Genomic DNA, 20,662 nt, shown 5'->3' on the forward strand with positions numbered 1-20,662 from the left:
TTCTGGGGTTCCTCTGAAAAGTGACTCTGTGCCTACCTAGTTAACAAATGGGTATTATTAAACTGGCAGGCTCTGCAGACAACCAGATTTATGTAGTTATCTGTATACTGTGATGTAATGTACTATATCAGCAAACATGGGTTCTTGCTTAAAAAATGTTGAATTCTGGTGGGTAGAGAGCCCATAGCTGAGGATCCATTACATGTATGGTAAAATGCGATCTGTATACCATTTTAGCATTTTTTTCAATGTATTTTTTTTTTGCCTACCATTGTTTTTCATCTTCCTTGGGTACTTCTCAGCTTTTTCTTGTACATTTCTCTTACTTGTTTAAAGCATAGTCGACATTGCTTTTGAAGAATTTATTTTACAACTAACCCAGGCACCAGTTTTCAGGATGTTGAATTCTGCTGAACTTCAAGAAAGAGTTTTAGGTGGAATTTGAAACGTTTTTCATGTTTAGGTCAAAGCCCTTCCCTGAACACCCATGCAGACAACTTTCCCCCTACATTCCTTTAATGTAATCAAATCTGAGTTTGCTTCACCTTGTGGAACAGGGAATTTCTCTTAGAGACTTCTTTCACATTGAGAGAGTTAAAAAAATTGACTTTTCCAGCCACTATGTACTGCCATTTACAGGCATTAATCATAAAGTTAGCTGTGTGTTGCTCAGCATATCAATCACATTGTGTAAATCTTTAGTCCCGTATGAGTTCCTTCTTACTTTGCTTTCTTTGACTGCATATATAAACACCACATGGTGGAACATGTGTGATTAGTCCATTTTCTTCCAAGTTTGACTTGTCCATGTGAATTTAGAGAATATATCCTGAGTTGTTTCCTTTGGTGGGTTCAGCTATTTTAGCTTTTTGTTTATGCATTATTGTTCATGTCAACATGCCCTTTTAGGCTTATTGAAAAGTGTTGGTGCCCCCTGGGCTGAGCCAGAAAATGGATCCGTTGAAATTTGTGCTCTATCTCTGTTGTTCACTATATAAATGAACAAGTTTTGGCTGTGGAAAACATGATTTGTACTGGCTGTGCATGCACTTGTCATATAGATTATTACAGGTATTTTTCTTTTTTTAGGATCAGAAAAGGACGGAGAAGATTACAAAGCGTGTCAATGCAATTGAAGAAGTGAACAACAATGTGAAGCTTTTAACAGAGATGTTGAGCAGTTACTCTAAGGAGACCTCATTGGAGAGTAATGATGAAATAATGAAGGTGTGTGGTACCTTGTTGCAGATCAGCTGTAGTCCTTGAGACTGACTTGCGTGACTTTCTTTTGAGACCTGACATACTGGAGGTTTTAGAATGGATGGCTACTGCATTTCTTTGTGTGTTGCACATAATGCAATGAGTGCTTGTCATTTGAGTAGAAGTATGTGATAGTACTACTGGAATGTGTTGTGTAGGGCCTAGAGTCTTGCTCATCTTTTTGGGTAGTCTGTATGTACTTGTAAAAAGTGGTTAGAATGTCAGGCAGCAAAATGAAGACTAGGATACTGGACTGGTATAGTAAGCTTGAGTGGTGTGTGTGTATCCATCCTCAACCTCTCTTCCCATTTTGCACATGGGGTCAGGATGTCCCTTAAGCAGTGATTATCATCTCGAGCCAAGGCTTACACTGCCAGGTGGGTAGCCCTGCCGCAGTAGTTCATTCGTACCACAGTCTCACACACACACGGCCAATTTAAAGTGTCCAATCCACCTACTGCATGTCTTTTGAATGCGGGAGGAAACCGGAGCACCCAGAGGAAACCCACATGACCACAGGGAGGACATGTAGACTCCACACAGAAGACACCCCAGCTGAGAAACCTATATATATATATATATATATATATATATATATATATATATATATATATATATCTTTGGTTTACCATAAAAATGTTGAGTGCACATTGTCGACACCACTTACGTGAAGTCTGAACTCCTACCGCTGAAAAAGTTGAACACCGATATTCCAGGCTGTAAAATCTCGCCCCTTTCTTGATCCATGTTAGCACTTGTTTTTAGGTATAGAGCAGTCAGAAATGTCGATGTTCGTTTTTTTTTTTTGCATTCTGAAAAGTTGGCAGTACGGATTTCCCTAAGGTATGTGCATATTCGACTATGTGCAATCAACATTTTGATGGTAAATGTCACTTTCATGTCTGGGACACGAATAAAAAGTCTTCGTGGTTTTGTTCAAACAGCTTTATTTCGTACAAACACATTAGTGTTAACTATTGACTGTGACTTAAGTAATTTATATACAATTAATGACTATGATCATGTATGCTCACTCCCTGGCTGCTCCTTCAAAGTGGTACTAAGGGGATTGCACATGTCCGGGTTATATACGTGCACATACAGCCCTGCATGCTTCTTAAAGATGTAAGCACATACTTTATACTGTGATCTACATCCTGCCTGTTTGAGAGATAGGCCATGCAATTGTTATAATACTTTGGCATGCAGAAATCACAGGTTACCCATAGTCATGCATTATACAATATTAAATATATAGGTATGTACAATCAAGTCCACGTCGCTGCGTATTTCACACTTTACAACACTTGGCCATATTGTGTGAAATAAAACTGGTTATTAGATTTAGCAACCGGAGCAGTTTCTGTAAAATGGTTGACCTGTTGAATGTTTGAATTACTTTCTGGAATGGAGTCAGAATTTTGAACACATTCTGGTCTGGAAACAGGGTCTAACTCGCTCTTCGGTTTAGAGTTCACATCACAGAAACAGTGTTGTGATTGCATTGATGGTGATTCTGGTACAGGAAGAAGATATTTGTGATTCCTCCTGTACTCCACTAATTTGGAATTTACCAAGATCGATCTGTGCTCTGCACAGATGCCTGTAATCTCTCCTATTCGATCAAAACCTTTTGTTGTCTGGAATTGTACTGTCTCTCCTTCCCTCAGTGGGTGAAGTAGTCTGTTTGATCAGTCATAACTAGATTTCTGGTTATTACACTTCTTAAACAATTGAGCCTTGATGGTTTTAGTGTTAGATTTAGGCTGCAACAAACTTGTAGAAACAGGTAGCGTCACTCTAGTTTGCCTGGAAAGTCGTCTTTGAGCAGGTGAGCCAAGAATATCATCCCAGGGTATGTTTGAGATTAAGCAAATTCAAGAATACATCGGTGTTGTCGCGCTTTGACCTTTCAAGTAATTGCTTTTCACACTGCACTGCTCGTTCAGCTAGGTCATTGGACTGCAGATATTCAGGACTACCAGTGACATGCACAGTCCCATTCTTTTGCAAATTTCTGAAACAACTGGCTAGTAAATTGAGTACCATTGTCAGAAAAAAGTTTGTGTGGACTAGACTGCCATGAACTGAGAAGTGACATTTCAACTTAGTATTAATAGCAGCTGAGGTTGTTAAGTAGTGGATACATTTTGAACCAATTTGAATTAGAGTCTACCAGAACTAAGTACTGTTGATTGTTCTACTCAAAGATATCCGTTGCTACAGTAGATCAAGGTAGTTCAGGAATTCGACTTAGCTGGAGTTCTCTTTGCAAATGCAATCTAGTACTATTACATACTGAACAAGAAGAAAGAACTCTATACGTGCTTTTCGGTAATGAATGCCAAAATACTAATTCTGTTGCTCTTCTCTTAGTGGACGTGGACCCTGGGTGACCACGATGCAAAATCTGGATATATTCTTGTTGTAAGGAAGCAGGAACAACAGTTTTAGGACCTTTGAAAATAATGCCATCTTCCATCAACAATCCATCTCTCTAAGGAAAATACGTTTGCACTTCAGGTGATACACTAAGATTGCTTTGATGGCCATCCAACATTAACATGGTGATTGAGCGTCTGCAAAACTGGATCAGTCTGAGTATGATTTCTTAACTCATCATGTCTAGTGGTGGAGAATTATGCACTGACATCACATCAAAGTCAAAAGTTTTGTTCGTTAAGCTGTTCTGCTGTAATCTTTGGCGATCTGGATAAAGTACAAGCCAGATAGAGAAGTTTGCCTTTAGTGTAAACCATTTTGAAATTGTACTTCTGCAATTTGAGCATTATTGTTTGTAATCTCACTGGAGCGGAATGCATAGGCTTCTTCAGAATAGTAACTAGAGGCTGTTGATCAGTTTTAATCTGAATAGCTCGACCACAAATATAATCATTAAACTTGGAGCATGCAAATACTATTGCCAAAAAAAAGTTCCTTCTCAATTTGAGCATACTGCATTTCAGTCTGGATTAGTGTTCTAGCTGCATAGACTACTGGTCTGCCCTCTTGAAGTATTACTGCACCTAGAGCTAATTTTGAAGCATCACAGGAAAGAGTAACTGGTTTGTTCACATCATAGAATCTTAATGTAGGTGGGATAGTAATTTTTCTGCATAAGCTGATATGAAGTAGTTAACTTCATTTGATCATCAACCTGTGGGTTTCGGATACGATACGGATCCGAGCCAGCAGCTTCCCAAGCTAAAGATCCGAGTTCCAAGCTCCTCCCCCTTACCCATACTATACTGCAACCTCCTTCCAATCCTCGGATCTTGTTTGCTGCGGCTTTGCCAAGACGTGGTCTTTGAGCTCCAGGCCAGTAGAGTGGGATTTTTGATCAAACTTTAGCTGTGTGCTTTGTTAGTGTGTGTGTGAGTAGTTAGTTTTTTCCTCCCTCGAGTTACCTTAAAAAAAAAAAAAAAAAAAAAAAAAAAGAGAAAGTTTAAAGTTGAAAACTTTTCCCTAGTGTAGGCCTCCCCTTCCCGCCCTTGGCGTGTGTGTGTGCATATGCATTTGGTTAGTTAGCCTTAGTGTAGGGTGACTATGTCGGAGTCTCAAAAGCCGACCTTTTCTAAATGCACAGTGTGGCCATAAGCTGTCGCCGGCCGATGGTCACACTGTGCGTGGTGTGTTTAGGGGTTCCCCATCTTATTTCGTGCTGCAAAATCTGTGCAGCCATCAACCCTCAGGCCTTGCCGGATTGCAGGGCCAAGTTGATTCTGGCTGGTCTTCTTTCAAGCGGAATCAATGTCGTCTTCTTCCTCCTTTTCAGCCATGGCTGTGGCTGTACAAGGTTCTGGTCCTCCTCCCCTGTCCGGAACTTTCACTCCCTCTTCTAAACAGGTTAATGGAGAGGCCAGGAAGGAGAAGCACACAAAGAAAGACAGAGAAAGAGAGAGACAAGGAGAGGGTTCGCAAGAGACCTGCGGACTCTGATCCATCGCCCCCCCCCCCCGCTAAAGTGGTCTCCATGCCTGAAAAAGTTACTAGGGCATCTTCTCCTCAGCTCTGTTCTCCAAGATTCTCCTTGGAGCCAGAGGAGGAGCCTCTGCCTGCTTCGAGGTCATCCTTGCATATGCCCTCCTGGCCGGTGTCGGTGGCACCCTCCAGATCCACGAGGAGCCTCTCTGAAGCTGACATGGGCCCGATGATAAGGTTCTTGCAGACTCAACTGCAGATGGGAGTGTTGCTGGGCCCCGCTCGCACCGAAGTGGGGAGTTAGGCTCTGATGTTCACCCCGATAGTTCCTTCTCTGATCCATCCCCGGTTTTCGGAGTCCCTGGATCCGAGGAGTCAGGGGGTCAGTGCCAGTGGTTCCTCCAACCTCGACGCCAGCCATGCCCGCGAGTTTGTCTGATACTATGTTGGATCCAAGCTCTCAGAGCCAAGATCTGGGCATCGGATCCGAGGTGATGAGTGTGTCGTCAGCTCCATTGTGGTTGGGGCATACCATTCCTCTGAGTACAGCTGTTCCGGGCTTGACTCCGACTCCGATCCCCTCGTCTGATCTGAGCGGCACTGCTACTCGTTCCACCAGTTTCAGGGAAGCCGGTTCCCCTTCTGCCTTCAGCGTTGTGGAGAAAGTACTCTCAGGAGAATTGAGACCCCTCACTCTTTCCTCGCAGTCTGTCCCTGCTCCCTCACAGTTGAGTATGTCTTCTGTCATCTAGTCCTCCCAGGGACAGCCTGTGTCTGGTATGGCCCAGACGGTTCCCCTCGAGGAATACGAAACTGTGAGCCCTCCCTGGAGAGTCCTCTGAGGAGGTCCCTTACAAAATGCCAGTGCAAGAGGAGGCACATGACCCCCCCCCCGAGTCCCTCACCGAGGATACCGACTTGGAAGAAGGAGAAGGCTCTCCCAGATCACCCCCTGAAGACTTCTCCTTCGGAGACGTAATGGAAATTCTCTGCAAGAGGGGAGGCTGGTCCACCCAAAAGCCTTCGGACGAGTCGGTATTTCTGGAAGCGTTTGCAGGCCCATCTACCTCTTGGGTGTCCCCCCGGCTGATCCTCTGGTGGACCTCATTACCACCAGAGCTTGGAAGGAACCAGACACTGTAGAGCCAATACCAAAATGGCCAGATAAAGTGTTGAGCCCTCCTACTGACAAGCCTGCATGGAGTAACTGTTTCCCCTGTTGATGCCATGGTGATGGCGGTGGCCATCAAAAAGTAACTAGCCCAGGAAAGTTCCTCAGTCCATCCTCCGGACAAGGAGTCTAGGGCAATGGATCATCTTGGAAAGCGGACGTATGCTTCAGCTACCTTTGCCATAAGGGCGCTGAACTATGACCCACGTGGTTAAACTTCAGCTTGACCTCGTGAAAGAGTAAGCGGAGTCTCCCCCAGAGTCCATTTCAGTTGAGGATAAATGGTCATTCTCAGCTCGTCTGGCCACTCAAGTCTGCTACTAATACGTCCATGCGTTTACTCTCACATGCCACCAAGGGAGCTGCTAGGGCGGCCAGGTCCGGTATTGCCATGAGCTGTCATGCCTGGCTCCGGCTTTGCAATTTTTCAGAACCTTTCAAGGTGTCCCTCGCGAATGCCCCTTTTGACCATTCGACCCTGTCCGGGAAGACCATCCGAGACATGCTAGTCCAGAATGAGAACGATGGGAAGATGCTGTCTGCTGTCAGGATCTGCTTCTCCAACCCTCAAAGGTCCTTTTCCAGGAACCAGTAAGGGCAGAAGAAGTTGTGGTTCTGGAAGTCTCACCATTCCTAGAATGCTCCAGACTCCTTTTCCCCTAGAGGCATAGGGGGACAAGGTGGATGCCATCCCAGAGGCAGAGGGGGACCGAAGAACTTCGGGTCACGGGAACCTTTTTCGGATCGACCCGCGCAGCATCCCTGAGGGGTTGCCCGACTGCTCCACTCTGGAGGCAGTGGGGGGGGGGGCATTTTTTGAAGCACCTAGCTCAATGGGAATCCATAACATCAGACCGCTGGGTGCTTCGAATAATATCCAGAGGTTATTCCATTCCCTTCATAAACAGTCCCTTAACCCCAAGGCGCCTCTCAGATGTCCCACCCATTCACAGGGAGGCAGCAGCTTTGGAAATGGAAAATCTGCTAGGCAAAAGAGCAATCCAGCCAGTTCCCCCAGACCAGTCCAGATCAGGCATCTATTCCAGGTTCTTTTGGTGCCAGAAAAGATGGGGGACTTGAGGCTGATTCTCAACCTATCCACAATGAATCTGTCCGTTGCCAAGGAGAAGTTCCAGATGATCATATTACAATCCATTTTGCCGTTCTTGCAGGAGGAAGACCGGATGTGCTCGGTAGACCTCAAGGATGCGTACTACCATATCCTGATGGACAGGTGATCCAGGAGGTTTCTCCTCTTTCGGCTAGGAGCCAGTCACTACCAGTTCAGCGTCCTACCCTTCGGTCTCACCACAGCCCCCAGGGTGTTTACCATAGCAGTTGTACCCACCTGAGGCTTTGGGGCATTCAGGTCTTCCCCTACCTGGACGACTGGCTCCTCACCACCCCCACCAGGCATCAACTTATGCTAGCCAGAAATTCCTTCCTTCAGTTGTCGAACCTAATGGGTATTACAATAAACCGTACGAAGTCCTTTCTTCAGCCTGTTCAGATTCTGGACTTCATAGAGGCAAGAATACATTCTCTTCAGGCCAGGATATTTTTGACCCCAGACAGACTTTGGAACCTGACCCTTCATGTCTTGGTGCTTCTTCAGACTCCTTCACCACCCCCAGCAGAGTTAGTCCTGAGGGCCTTATGGTCCATGGCAGCAGCTATAAATCTGGTTCCTTGTGCACGTCTGCATACGAGTGTTACAGTGGACGTTACAAATTTACTGGTCTCTGTTATACCAGCCCCTAGACTTCCCAATTCCTCTAAGCAAGGTGTGCAAAGCTTCTCTCATGTGGTGGCTTCAATCCCAGGATCTGCGAGAAGGACGTCCCTTTGTTAGCCTCCACCCCAAGCAACTGTGACCACGGACTCCTCCCATCTAGGGTGGGATCATTGCTCAGGCATGACTGTCCAAGGCACGTGGACCCCAAACGAGACCGTTCTGCATATCAATGTTCTGGAGATGAGAGTAGTCCTTTTAGTGTTGCAGGCCCTTCATACTTCTCTTCCTCTGGAAACTATTGCTATTTAGTCAGACAGTATGTCAGTGGTCTGGTATATCAACAAACAGGGGGATCCAGGTCCTACCCACTTTGTCGAGAGACCATGAGAGTGTGGGAATGGGCGATCTCCACCAACCATTTTTTGATAGCAATGCACATCCCGGGTTGGTACAGCATTTTGGCGGACAAACTGAGCAGGACTATTCTTTTGCCTTACGAGTGGTCTCTAAAACCTTATGTAGCGGAACAGATCTTCCTCAAGTGGGGTCAGCCTTGCTGCGATCTCTTTGCATCGCCATCCAATGCGGTGCACTGAGTGTTTCGCTCTGATTCCCCCGCGGGGGGGAACCCCTAGAGATGCTCTTGTCCATGCTTGGCCACCTGGTCTTCTTTATGCATACCCCCTGCTTCCTCTCATGACAAAATTCTTACAGAAAGCTTGGTGATTGGGGAGAAGGATTATCCTCATAGCTCCATTTTGGCCTTGTCCGATTTGGTTTCCCTGCCTACGGTCTCATCTAGTAGCTCCGTCCTGGATATTTGATCCCATTCCAGATCTCATTCGTCTTCCCTCAGGAATTCCTCCACCGAATCTGGACAGCCTCAAGCTTACTGCTTGGTTGCTCCAGTTCCATTAATTGCCAGAACTCCCAGTCTCTCTTCCCCCATTAAGACCATTCTGGTGGCGGCACACAAGTCCCCTACCAGGAAGGTGTACCGTAGTAAATGGAAGCGTTTTTCCATTTGGGCTTCTCGGAGAAATTTGGATCCCTTTACTGCTCCTGTTCCAGTGGTATTAGATTTTTTGTCTCAAATTTTCCATCGGGGGACAGTTCTTCCACAGTGACAGTCCAGCTGGGAGCTATATCCCATTTCCATGTAGGAGAAAATTCAAGTTCTCTAGCTGCTGCCAGAATTTGTAAGACCTTTATCAAAGGTACTTTTTTGCTGAGACCTCCTGTTAAACATCCTTCTCCTCCGTGGGATTTGACCTTGGTTCTTCAGGCCTTAGTTGCACCTCCATTCGTACCCGCAGCATCAGTTGATTTGAAATTCTTGTCATGGAAGACAGCTTTCCTGGTGGCTATGACTTCGGCCAGAAGAGTGTCGGAGCTTCAAGCTTTATGTATGAAACCCCCATACTTAGTTTTCCTTCAGGATAGGGTGTCTCTCAGGACTAATCCTTCTTTCTTTCCTAAAGTTGCTTTGGAGTCCAACATTAATCAGTCTATTAATCTTCCAGTATTCCCTAACTTTCAAAATAAAGGGGAATACAAACTTCATTTGCTGGACGTTCACAGACCGTTACGCTTTTACTTACTTAGGTCTAAAATCTTCCCCAAGTCTGATCAGCTTTTTGTTTTCATTGCCAAACTTTTTTTGGGGAAACCAGTTTCAAATGTGACTCTTGCTAGATGGATCTCTGTATTTTACAAGCATACAAGGAACATGGATTACCAGAACCAGCCAGGATTCATGCTCACTCTACTCATAGTATGGCTACTTCTGCTGCATTTGGTCCAGAGTTTCCCTGGATTACATTTGTTCAGTGGCTACCTGGGCTTCCTCTCACACTGTTATTACTCCTTATAAATTGGACATGGTGTCTAGAGGAAGGGCTTCTTTTGATTCTGCAGTGCTCCGGAATATCCTTCCTTAAGGGCCTCCCAAGATTTTTGGTAGCTGGGGACTCTGTCCCGCAGGTTGATGATCACATGAAGTACTACTTCAGATAAAAAAGTTATGTACTCACCATAACGTACCATCTGAGTAGTTAGACTTCATTTGTCAGCAACCTTCCCTCCCTCTTTCCCCCTCACCTTGGTGGTTTATGTCTGTGTTTTGGGCTCAGTGTTCTGGGTCTAGTGAGCCTAGTTTATGTATTCTGGTCAGGTTGTGTCTCTTGGGTTGTTGTGTGTGACACAATGGGTGGCAAACTCGATCTGAGGATTGGAAGGAGGTTGCAGTGTAGTATGGGTAAGGGGGAGGAGCTTGGAGCTCAAATCTTTAGTTTGGGAAGCTGCTGGCTCGGATCCATATAGGATCCAAAACCCACAGGTTGCTGACAAATGAAGTCTAAGATGGAATGTTATGTTGAGTACATAACTTCTTTTTCAGATTTCTTCTGATGCTGTTCCAGCATGACCATGCAACATTTTTGCGTGTGAGCTGTCTTAAAGTTGCTGTCATCTCACTGAAGTCTGGTATAAAATTGCCTAAATAATTGACCATGCCCAGAAAATGCTGTAAAACTTGTACATTATCTGGTGCTGACATTTCAAGAATAGCTGCTTGCTTGGTTGGGTCTGGTCTCAGTCCTGTACTTGTAAACAAATTACCTATGTACATAACTTCTGGAAGTCTGAATTTGCACTTCAGAGGATTGAGCTTCAAGTTTACTGCAGAAGTAGTTGCCAGATCTGCCACTGCTTCCACCTTGCACAGATGCACCTGACTCTGACTACAACCTCTGCCAGATGACTTTAAAGCCAAGATCATGGATAACCACCTTCTATTTGGCAAAAATGTTGCAGAACATTTTAAAAACTTGCAAGAAAAAAACAAGGGATTGCAGGACATTAAGCACTTGCTGCTGTCTCCAGTGCCCAAATATTACAGGTACTACCCAGCCAAAACATCCTTTGTTAGAAGGGCGACTTCCACATCTCGCACCTCTACTGCCAGGCCACGTAGGGGATCACGGAGACAACCTTATCCCAGACCCCTCAACCACAACGCCCCCCCCAACAAACCGCCCTTTCCAGATAAAGGGGGACCCTCCTCTGCGTGATTGCCTTGCCCAAGTGCCCCTGTCCACCCACCTTACGAAATACCTCCCTTTTTGGAAAACCATCACTACAGATCAATGGGTTCTTTCCATCATCCAAAAAGGATGCTTTCTTTCCTGGAAAGAAAAACCTACACCAGTAAAAATTCCTTTCCCTCCCAAAAAATCAACTCCCTCTACTTCCTCCCATCCTGCAGTAACTACTCTGCCAAGGAACAATAGAACCAGTTCCCCTCAGGTCAGGAGGAAAGAGGCTTCTACTCCCACCTCTTAGTCCCAAAAAAGGATGGCCCCTGGAGACCTATCTTGGACCTCTCTTACCTAAACTTGTTCCTACAGGTTCTCTCCTTCAAGATGCTCTTCCTTCAAACTCTCTTACCCCTCATTCCACCTTTCATGGTTACCCTGGACCTAAAGGATGCATATCCCAGTCAGACCCTCCCACAGGAAGTTCCTATGCTTCTCTGGGCCCTCTTCTCATTTTCAATTTACTGCATTGCCTTTTGTTTTGTCTCTGGCACCCAGAGTTTTTACGAAGTGCTTGCCCCCTGCCATCACCCACTGCAGAACCAAGGGAATTCAAATCTACCCTTACTTGGACGACATTCTCATTTTGGAAGAATCACAGTCCTCCCTTCAGGTAGATCTCCAAATCAGCACATCCCTTCTAAACAACCTGGGTTTCACTCTCACCCTCCAAAAATCCTCTCTCATCCCCCAACACGACAAGGTTTTCCTAGGGTGCAGAATCAGAACAGATCTAATAAGGTCCTTCTTACCTCCAGACAAGGTACAATCCCTCCCTCCCATTTTCTGAGTCTGTGGACAGAATCGCATCTAACTGCAAGACAGTTTCTCCAAGCTCTAGGCCTCATGGGTGCAACCATTCCCATGCTCCCACTAGCAAAGATGCATGAGGAAATTCCAATGGTACTTAAACTGTTTGGTCCCGGAGCCAACAACCTCTAGACAAACTCATCCCCCTTCTTCCCTGTCTAAAATTAGAGCTGAAGTGGTGGATTCAGCAGGTTTCCAATAACCAGGGAATTCTTCTTCAACTTCCTCCCACTTCACAGTCTATGCACACAGATGCATCAGACCTCGGATGGGGAGCAACCCTGCAGGGCTACAGGGTACAACAGTGCTGGACCCCTCTGCAAAAACAGCGCATCAGTGTCAGGGAGATGACTGCTGTCCTCCTAGCTCTAAATGTTTTCCTTCCCATGCTGCAATCAGGAATAGTCCACATTGTGACAGACATGACTGTCATTTGGTACCTAAACAAGGAGGAACAAAGGCCTTACCAGCTATGTCGGATTACCCTGCTAATCTGGGAAATAGCAGCAAAACACAACCTCTTCCTGAAAGCTTCATACATCCCCTCTCAGGAAAACAAGCAAATGGACTTGCTGAGCAGAACCACATCTCTGCACCACGAATGGATGTTGCACAGGGATACCTTCCTACACATAGTCCACCAGTGGGGAACACCACAACTGGATCTTCTTGCCTCCCTCCAGAACAGACAACTGAACAGATTTTGCAGCAGGACCCACTTACCACTAGCTTAGAGAGTGAATGCCTTTAGTTTTTCATGGTAGGGAATGTACTTGTATGCCTTCCCGCTCTTCCCTCTAATTCAAAAAGTCCTTCTAAAAATTAAGAAAGAACAACCAACAATCTTGCTGGTGACTCCCTTTTGGCCAAGGCAACACTTTTTCCCCCTTCTGTTTTCACTAGCAAAGGGCAATCCCCACAAGTTACCCCACCAGGTGGACCTACTAACTCAACAACAGGGATCCCTCCTGCACCCACAGCTGTCTTTACTACAACTAACTCTGTGGGTGATCAACTTTTGATCTTTTTTAGACAACACTACTCAGAAGATGTGCTCTCTGTCCTGAGGGAGGTCAGGAAACCAACAACTTGAAAAAACTACTTGTCTAAATGGCAGAGATTCTTGAAATGGTGCTCTCTGAGAAACAAGGACCCATTTCTAGCAGATCCTCCCCTGGTCCTGAACTATACCTGCAGACTCATTAAGGAGGGGCTGGCTTACTCTTCTGTCAAAGTCCATCTCTCAGCCATTTCTGCATGCTTGCCTTTACAGCCGCCTCTTCTCTCTAGACTGGATGTAAAACTTTTCTGAGAGGGGTCTTACACATCAGACCACCAAGAAAGCCCATTCTTCCTCCCTGAGATCTCAACTTCGTGCTAGAAAAGCTTACTCTCCCCCTTTTGAGCCAGCCAGCACAGCATCTCTTCAAATGTGCACATGGAAAACCATCCTTTTAGTGGCCATTGCCTCTGCTAGAAGAGTGCCTGAATTACAGGTCCTGATGGCTTGCCTTCTTTACACCACCTTCCACAATAACAGGGTTTCCCTACACACTAGCCTCTCCTTTATGCCCAAAGTAGTTAATGAGCTTGCCTTAAACTAGTCCATTCACCTACACTCTGCGAAGAGGATCCTACATTCCCTAGATGTACATAGGCAACTGAGATTCTTCTTGGACAAAACCAAGCCTTTCAGAAAATCTGACCAACTCCATTTCCTTCCATCCTAGGGCCTTCTAAGGCAGTTTCCAAACAAACTGTTTCCTCCTAGATCAGAAATTCCATCCTTTTTTGCTACTCTCATCATCACAAACCATTGCCTCAAGGAGTGTGAGCACATTCTACCGGAGACATGGCTACCCTTAAGGCCTTCATGAAAGGACTGGACACAGCTTCTATCATGGAGGCAGCCACCTGGTCCACAGTCCATACTTTCACCAAGCACTGCAAGCTGGACCAGGTCTCTGGGGCCATGGCAGGATTTGCTAGGGCAGTCCTGCAAGGATTCCTAGAATCCTCCACATTGGCCACCTCCCAACATTCCTCCTAGCTGTGGTACTCCACCACAGTATGAATACTGCAACATGGGAATAGAAGGACATAGAATTATGTAAAATCTTATCATAACCGTAGATGTTTTTCTCTTCCATGTTGCAGTATTCCTTCCCACCCTCCATCCCCCTGATAGCCTCTATCTTCTCTAGGGTATACCCTCACTGCAGGCCACTCATTGCAGCTCTGCAAGGACATTTACTTTTGCTTCTCCTTTACCTTTTAGTCTCTTCCCTGGGCTTCAAGATGTTCTTCCTGTTTCACTGTTGCAGTCTTCACACTTGGGTTATCTGCCTGCAGGTTGCCCGCAGTCGGGCCGACTACCAGAGTCTTAGTATTTGTGGGTTAGATGCTGTCGCTTCTTCCATGACATTAGGTCATCAGGGGTATAAAAACAGGTAGCCAATGCCATTACATCAGTCTTTCTTGTCGAGGAGGAGGCTGAAGCAGAAGCAGTTCGCAAGTGTCGGTTGGCCGCTACCTGAAATTTTTGTTTTTCGAGTTGATAATCCTGAAGTCTTCTAAAGCTAAGTACCCCATTGGGGATCCTTTTTTTGCTCTAACCGATGTCAGAAAAAGTTAACAGTTGTTTTGCCTGTGGAAAGCAAATACCTCACAGCGATTTTCATTCTTACTGTGTCACCTGTTTAGGCCCAGACCACGACGTCCCCCACTGTCGGTTTTGTGCCTTGTTAAACGCCCGAACCATTTGTTGTCGGGCTATTTTTGTTGCTAAATTCTTTCGCTCTCAATCTCCGTATTCTGAAATAGCTTCGGTAAGCCATCCGACAACCGATCTTCCGAAAAAAGGTAAGGATATAAAGACAGACTGCTTAGGTCCAAAACTGCCGATGTTGCCGTTAAGCTAGTTGCCAGTCCGCTGGTGCTCAGCGAGGTGCCTTTTCAGCCCCTGATGCCCGCTTCTGTGGTTTCGCAGGCCTTTGCTTAGACCCATTCAGAGTCCAGTATGCCTTGAGATGCTTCAACTATGGAACCAGAGGATGTCTCTACCTTGGGTGGGTCTGGAGCCGCTGTGCAGGCACCGGCTTCTGAGGGTGTTGTCTTCAGATTCTACCGACCAGGAGTCCGATGACTCTGACCTTTAATGATTATCAGGACATGCCCTTGGCCTATGAGGATTCAGATGAAGAGGAATCCATTCCCTCTGCCTTCCCTCCAGAGGATTTCTCTTTTGGTGAAACCTTGCATACTTTGAGAGCATTTCCATTGGTAATGCCAAGACTATCCTTAGTCCAAAAAGAGACTCAGAGAAATTTTAGAGCTACCTCAGCCCAGGCCTTTAGCTGTTCCCCCTGTCCTGGATGTTGTCGATTATGTTTTCATGGAATCCAGTCTTACTCCAGACACCTTACCTCCGGCCCCTAGGAAACCTGTCAGGTACTACCGAGTACCTGATTCCCACAAGTTTCTTTTCAAGAATCCTACTGCTGATCCAGAGATCATTTCCCAGGGACATAAAGGTATTAAGGCTACTACAGCCCAAAATCCTACCCCTTCGGACAGGGATTCCAGAGCTTTAGACAGCTGAGGTAAGAAGGTATATACCTGTGCTACTCTTGCTATCAGGGCATTGAATTGCCAGTTTCACATGCTGAAGTACCAGCAACATATTGTGGAACTCAAACAAAAATTGTAATATTTCTAGATTGTGCAGAAAATAAAGATTTGCAAGAGCTTATGTATTCTGCAAACCGAGTTAGTAAGCATACTTTGCAGTGCGGCTTTGATGCCCTAGAAGCATCTTGCAGGGCCGCAGTCACTGGCTCTTTACTGAGAAGACATGCTTGGCTGAAGGAGCAGACTTTGCCAGATCATGTCAAATCCAAATTACTAGATGCTCCTTTAAATAAGGACGTTTTGTTTGGCACCAAAGCAGAAGTTGTTCTTAAAAAGAAGGAAGAAAAAGCTAAATCTATGCAAACTGTTAAAGAATTCTTAAAGTGCAACCACCTCAATTCAGTAGACATTGCCATTCAAAACACTGGTCCTTTCCAGCCTCCTCCAGGCCTTCCCAAACAAATCCCAGGGGAAACAAACCACCCAGACTACAGTCTCAGGGTATGCAGCGATCTAAGCAATGAAGTGCTCCCACCCCTGAAACAGGGAGTGGTATGCCACCTCTCCATGGAAAAAGTTCACAATGACTTCTCAACTCTACTTCCCAGCCCTGCCCAATTGCGCCCCCTAGGAGGAAAACTTGCCCTTCATGCAAAAAACTGGATGTCCATCGCACAGGACTGATGGGTCCTCAACATTGTATCCCAGGGGTACAAATTTTATTTCTGTTCACTGCCAACCCCAAGCAGGTTTCCAGACCTTCCTCCAAACCAGTGGGCAGAGGCTCAAAACCAAGTTCTTTCCCTGCTCAACATCAGAGCTATTCAGCCAGTTCCAGTAGAACAAAGGGGTCAGGATTTCTACTCCAGACTATTCCTGGTACCCAGGAAAGAGTGCTCTTGGTGCCCAGCCCTGGATCTTTCAATTCTCAACACCTTCCTGGTGGTCCCAAAATTCAAGATGCTTACCCTGCAGCAGCTTCTCCGTATGCTAGCCATGGATGCCTGGTTAGTCACCCTAGACTTAAAAGAAACTTATCTGCACATCCCCATCAGGGAATCATGCAGGAAGTATCTACATTTCAGGGCAGGATCTATGCATTATCAGTTTTCTGCACTTCCCTTTGGCTTATCTGCTGCACCCAGGGTATTCACAAAATGCCTGGCTCCAGCCCATTGCATACTGCAGGCAGAGAAATATCCAAATTTACCCGCACTTGAATGACTGCCTGATTCAGGCGGACAGCCAGGAATCGCGGCTTCAGCACCTGGCATTTGTAAAAAGACTTCTCCCTTCATTGGGGTACACCATCGACGAAAATAATTCACAGCTGGTACCCAGTCAAATGATTGTATTCCTGGGAGCAAGCTTGGACACAACTTCCCAAATGGCACTTCTCACTTCAGAAAAACAGGTCCGTCTCACACTGCTTCAAACAAATGGCCACCAGAACCCAGCTAACTGCAAGAAAAATACCGCAAGCCCTAGGGTTCATGGCCTCATGTATTCTGCTAATTTCATATACAAGAATTCATATGAGGAAACTTCAATGGTATTTAAAAAATTCTTTGGTGCCAACTTTCTCAGGACCTGGAAACAAGTAATTCCTATCATACCCGGTCTGTGGGCAGAGTTCCTTTGGTGGGCAGAAGCATGCAACCACAACAAGGGACTGAATTTTACTCTAACCCATGCCACCCAAACCCTGACCACAGACGAATCAGACTATGCATGTGGGGCCCACATGGCTGGCAAATGCATTCAGGGCCACTGGGAGCCCGAGCCAAATTCTCCAGCACATCAACCAAAAGGCAATGCTAGCTGTACAAAATTCTCTGACAGCTTTCAGATACCTAATCCTTCCAGGACAATTGCTGATGAAAACAGAACACCACAGTTATGTGGTACATAAACAAGCAGGGTGGAACCCATTCTTACCCCACTCTGCAGGTTAGCCATGACTCTGTGGAGCACAGCTTTGGACAACCAAGTCCATCTCCAAGCTCAATTCTTGCCAGGCAAACAAAATTCGCTGGCAGATGACTTAAGCAAAAATCTCCTAGACCTACACTAGTGGAAGTTGGAGCCCAGCACCTTCAACCTTCTGATTCAGAGGTGGATCTCTGCCTCCCCCCACAACCACCAGTTAAGCAAATTCTGCACCAGGAACCCTCACAGCAGGGCCTGGAAGGTGGATGTCCTATTCTTTCAATGGGAAAACCTCTCAATCTGTGCCTTTCCTCCTCTGCCCCTTCTCTCAAGAGTACTACTCAAGATGAAAGAAGACAGGCCAAGGACAATTCTGATCGCCCCAGACTGGCCATAACAGCACTGGTACCCAGTCCTGCGCAGCCTGACGACGCCACCCTGGCACCTACACCAGACCCCTACCCTGCTGTCACAGCAGGAGGGACAGATTTTGCATCCACAATTGCAAACCCTAAATCTTGCAGCCTGGCTTATTCCTTGAATTACTCCAACAGCAACCCTAAGTAAACAGGTGCTGGACATCATTCTTGGCTTAGTACTAGGAAATCCTATGCGGAAAAATGGAAAAGATATTGTTCTTGGATTCACTCTAAAGGAAAGGACACAGCAGTGCCCTCCTTACCTCTAATCCTGGATTACCTAGCAGAGCTGCTCCACAGAGGCCTTTCCTTCTCCATTAAGATTCATGCCTCTGCCATTTCTGCTCATTACAGTACTGAGCCACCTCTATTTTCTCACCCTCTCATCAAACAGTTCCTGAGAGGGGCCAACAACTTAAGGCCCCCAAGGAGAGCACCCACCCCTGCTTGGGACCTTAACTTTGTACTGGAAAAGCTCACACTTCCCCATTTTGAACCTGCTGCTTCAGCAGAGTTAAAATTCCTCTCATGGAAAACAGCCTTGCTTCTTTCCATCACTTCAGCTAGAAGTGTGTCTGAGCTACAGGCACTGATGGCGGTGGAACCCTTTATTATCTTCCATGCTGACAGGGTTTCCCTCAGGACTAACCCGTCCTTTATGCCTAACCCTCAGGATAAAGGGGAAAGGATCCTGCACTTTTTGAACGTGCACAGACAACTCAGGTTCTACCTTGATAGGACTAAGCCTTACAGAAAATCTGACAAGCTGCTAGTCAGCTTTGCAACAGCGGCAGAGGGCAAGGCCATTTCTAAACAAACCATTTCCAAATGGATAGCATACTGCATTAATTTCTGCTACAAGCACCATGGAAAACCAACCCCTCGGGGGGTCAGAACACATTCCACTAGGGCTACTTCTACCCCTATAGCATTTCCCAGGGGAGTCCCTACCAAGGACATTCTGGAAGCTGCAATCTGGAGTTCTGCACACACCTTCACCAAGCATTACCATTTACCTATCTTTTCCAAATCCAGGGCAGGATTTGCTACAGCAGTCCTGCAGGGCCTACTAGCCAGCCCTAACTCTTCTTGACTGCCTCCACCCTTCCTCAGCTTTGGGAATCAACCCAAGTTTGATGACTGCAACAGTGAAACACGAAGGACATAGTACAGTTGTGTACACTTACCGTAAATGTAGATGTTAGAGTGTATTCACTGTTGCAGTCCTGGTTTCCCTCCCTCCAGCCCCCTGTTTTTCTCTGTCTTTCTATCTCTCCTCTCTATGGCTATTCCTAATGGTACTGGTATTTAATTTTTACTAGTGGTGGTTTCCACACCATATACTAGCTCCCTATTTGGGGGTTCCTGACATTTGGGACAAGAAAAGCTGATATAATGGCATTGGCTGCCTGTTTTATACCCCTGATGACCTGACGTCATGGAAGAAGCAACAGCATCTGACGCAGAAATACTAAGACTCTGGTATTTGGGCTGACTGAGGGCTACCTTCAGGCAGATAACCCAAGTGTGATGACTGCAACAGTGAATACACTCGAACATCTACATTTATGGTAAGTGTACTTAACTGTACTTTCTGAGGTCTGTGTGTGCTGACGTCACATTTATACCCCAAGGTTTATGGCTTTACATGTGACGTCCCACGCACCTATGGCAGCCAGGCTTAAGTTTTTGTATAGGAGCTGATGTCGGGTCGCCCGAGGGCTGGAAATCCCACAGTATGAATACTGCAACATGGAAGAGAAGGACAGCTATGGTTATGGTAAGATTTTACACAACTATTCTTTCTCGGGCAGATAACATAAAAGCATTACTGAACCTTCGGTTTGAATTTCTTCACTTCCATAAGCAACAAGTCTCACACTGCTAGTTACGTTGAGTTCAATAGTTCTCACTCCTATAAATGTGTCTTCTGATATAACATTACACTTTGACCCAGTGTCTACTTTGAGCTCTCTGGATTTTCCATTGATCTGGACTACAAAATATTTCACTCCTTGTTAATAAGCTCACTGCATCATCTCTCTCACCAAGCACTGGTACACCATCTACATAGAAAGCTGACTGTTTCAGCTCTTCTTGATCAACTTGCTTCTTTGTGCAACCTTTCTTTAGAATTGTGTGAGGCTTACTTGATTTGCAAAACGTTTAGAAATGGTTCCATTATTTACACATGTGACATTGCTGTCCAAATGCTAAGCACTTCTCTTCTAGAGTCATGATTTGCACCACAATTGCGACAGTTAACAATAAAGCTAGATTTTGGGTTTTGCTGATTCATGTTTTGCACTGAGCTGGCGCTGGAGCTTGCACCTTTCTTGGAACCTTCTAGAAAACCTTATGGCTTCTTTGGAAATCCTATAGCTGCCATGTGCTTAGGCCTGCTCTTGTCTATCACATGTTGCATACTGTCTTCATGTGCTGTGGAGCCAACTGAAACCATGCTGCTGTCACTTGCAAGCATACTTGTGTGTTTCTCAGTCACTTCATGGATTTGACAAATCTCTGTTGCTTTACTCAACATTAAATCACTGTCACTAAGCAAAATTTTTCTCACAGCAGCACTGTTAATACCACATACAAGCCTGTCCTTTCAGCTCATCTTATAAATCACCAAACCGACACGTTTTAGCTCTGTTTCTCCAGTCATTTATATAAGCTGCAAATGTTTTCC

General features: G+C 45.7%; 1 protein-coding gene across 1 annotated transcript in view; it reads left to right on the plus strand.

Annotated features, from left to right (window-relative positions):
• Positions 1-20,662, plus strand: part of GGA1 (golgi associated, gamma adaptin ear containing, ARF binding protein 1) — a gene marked incomplete in the record, with an annotated part of 1,948,856 nt that overhangs the window by 830,314 nt on the left and 1,097,880 nt on the right. The window contains 1 exon segment of the mRNA XM_044067846.1: positions 1,090-1,227. Coding sequence (XP_043923781.1) covers positions 1,090-1,227 — 138 coding nt within the window.

The sequence above is a fragment of the Protopterus annectens genome, chromosome 1.part0 (genome assembly GCF_019279795.1).
Source record: "Protopterus annectens isolate FY-2018-M chromosome 1.part0, PAN1.0, whole genome shotgun sequence".
Classification (NCBI taxonomy): domain Eukaryota; kingdom Metazoa; phylum Chordata; order Ceratodontiformes; family Protopteridae; genus Protopterus; species Protopterus annectens.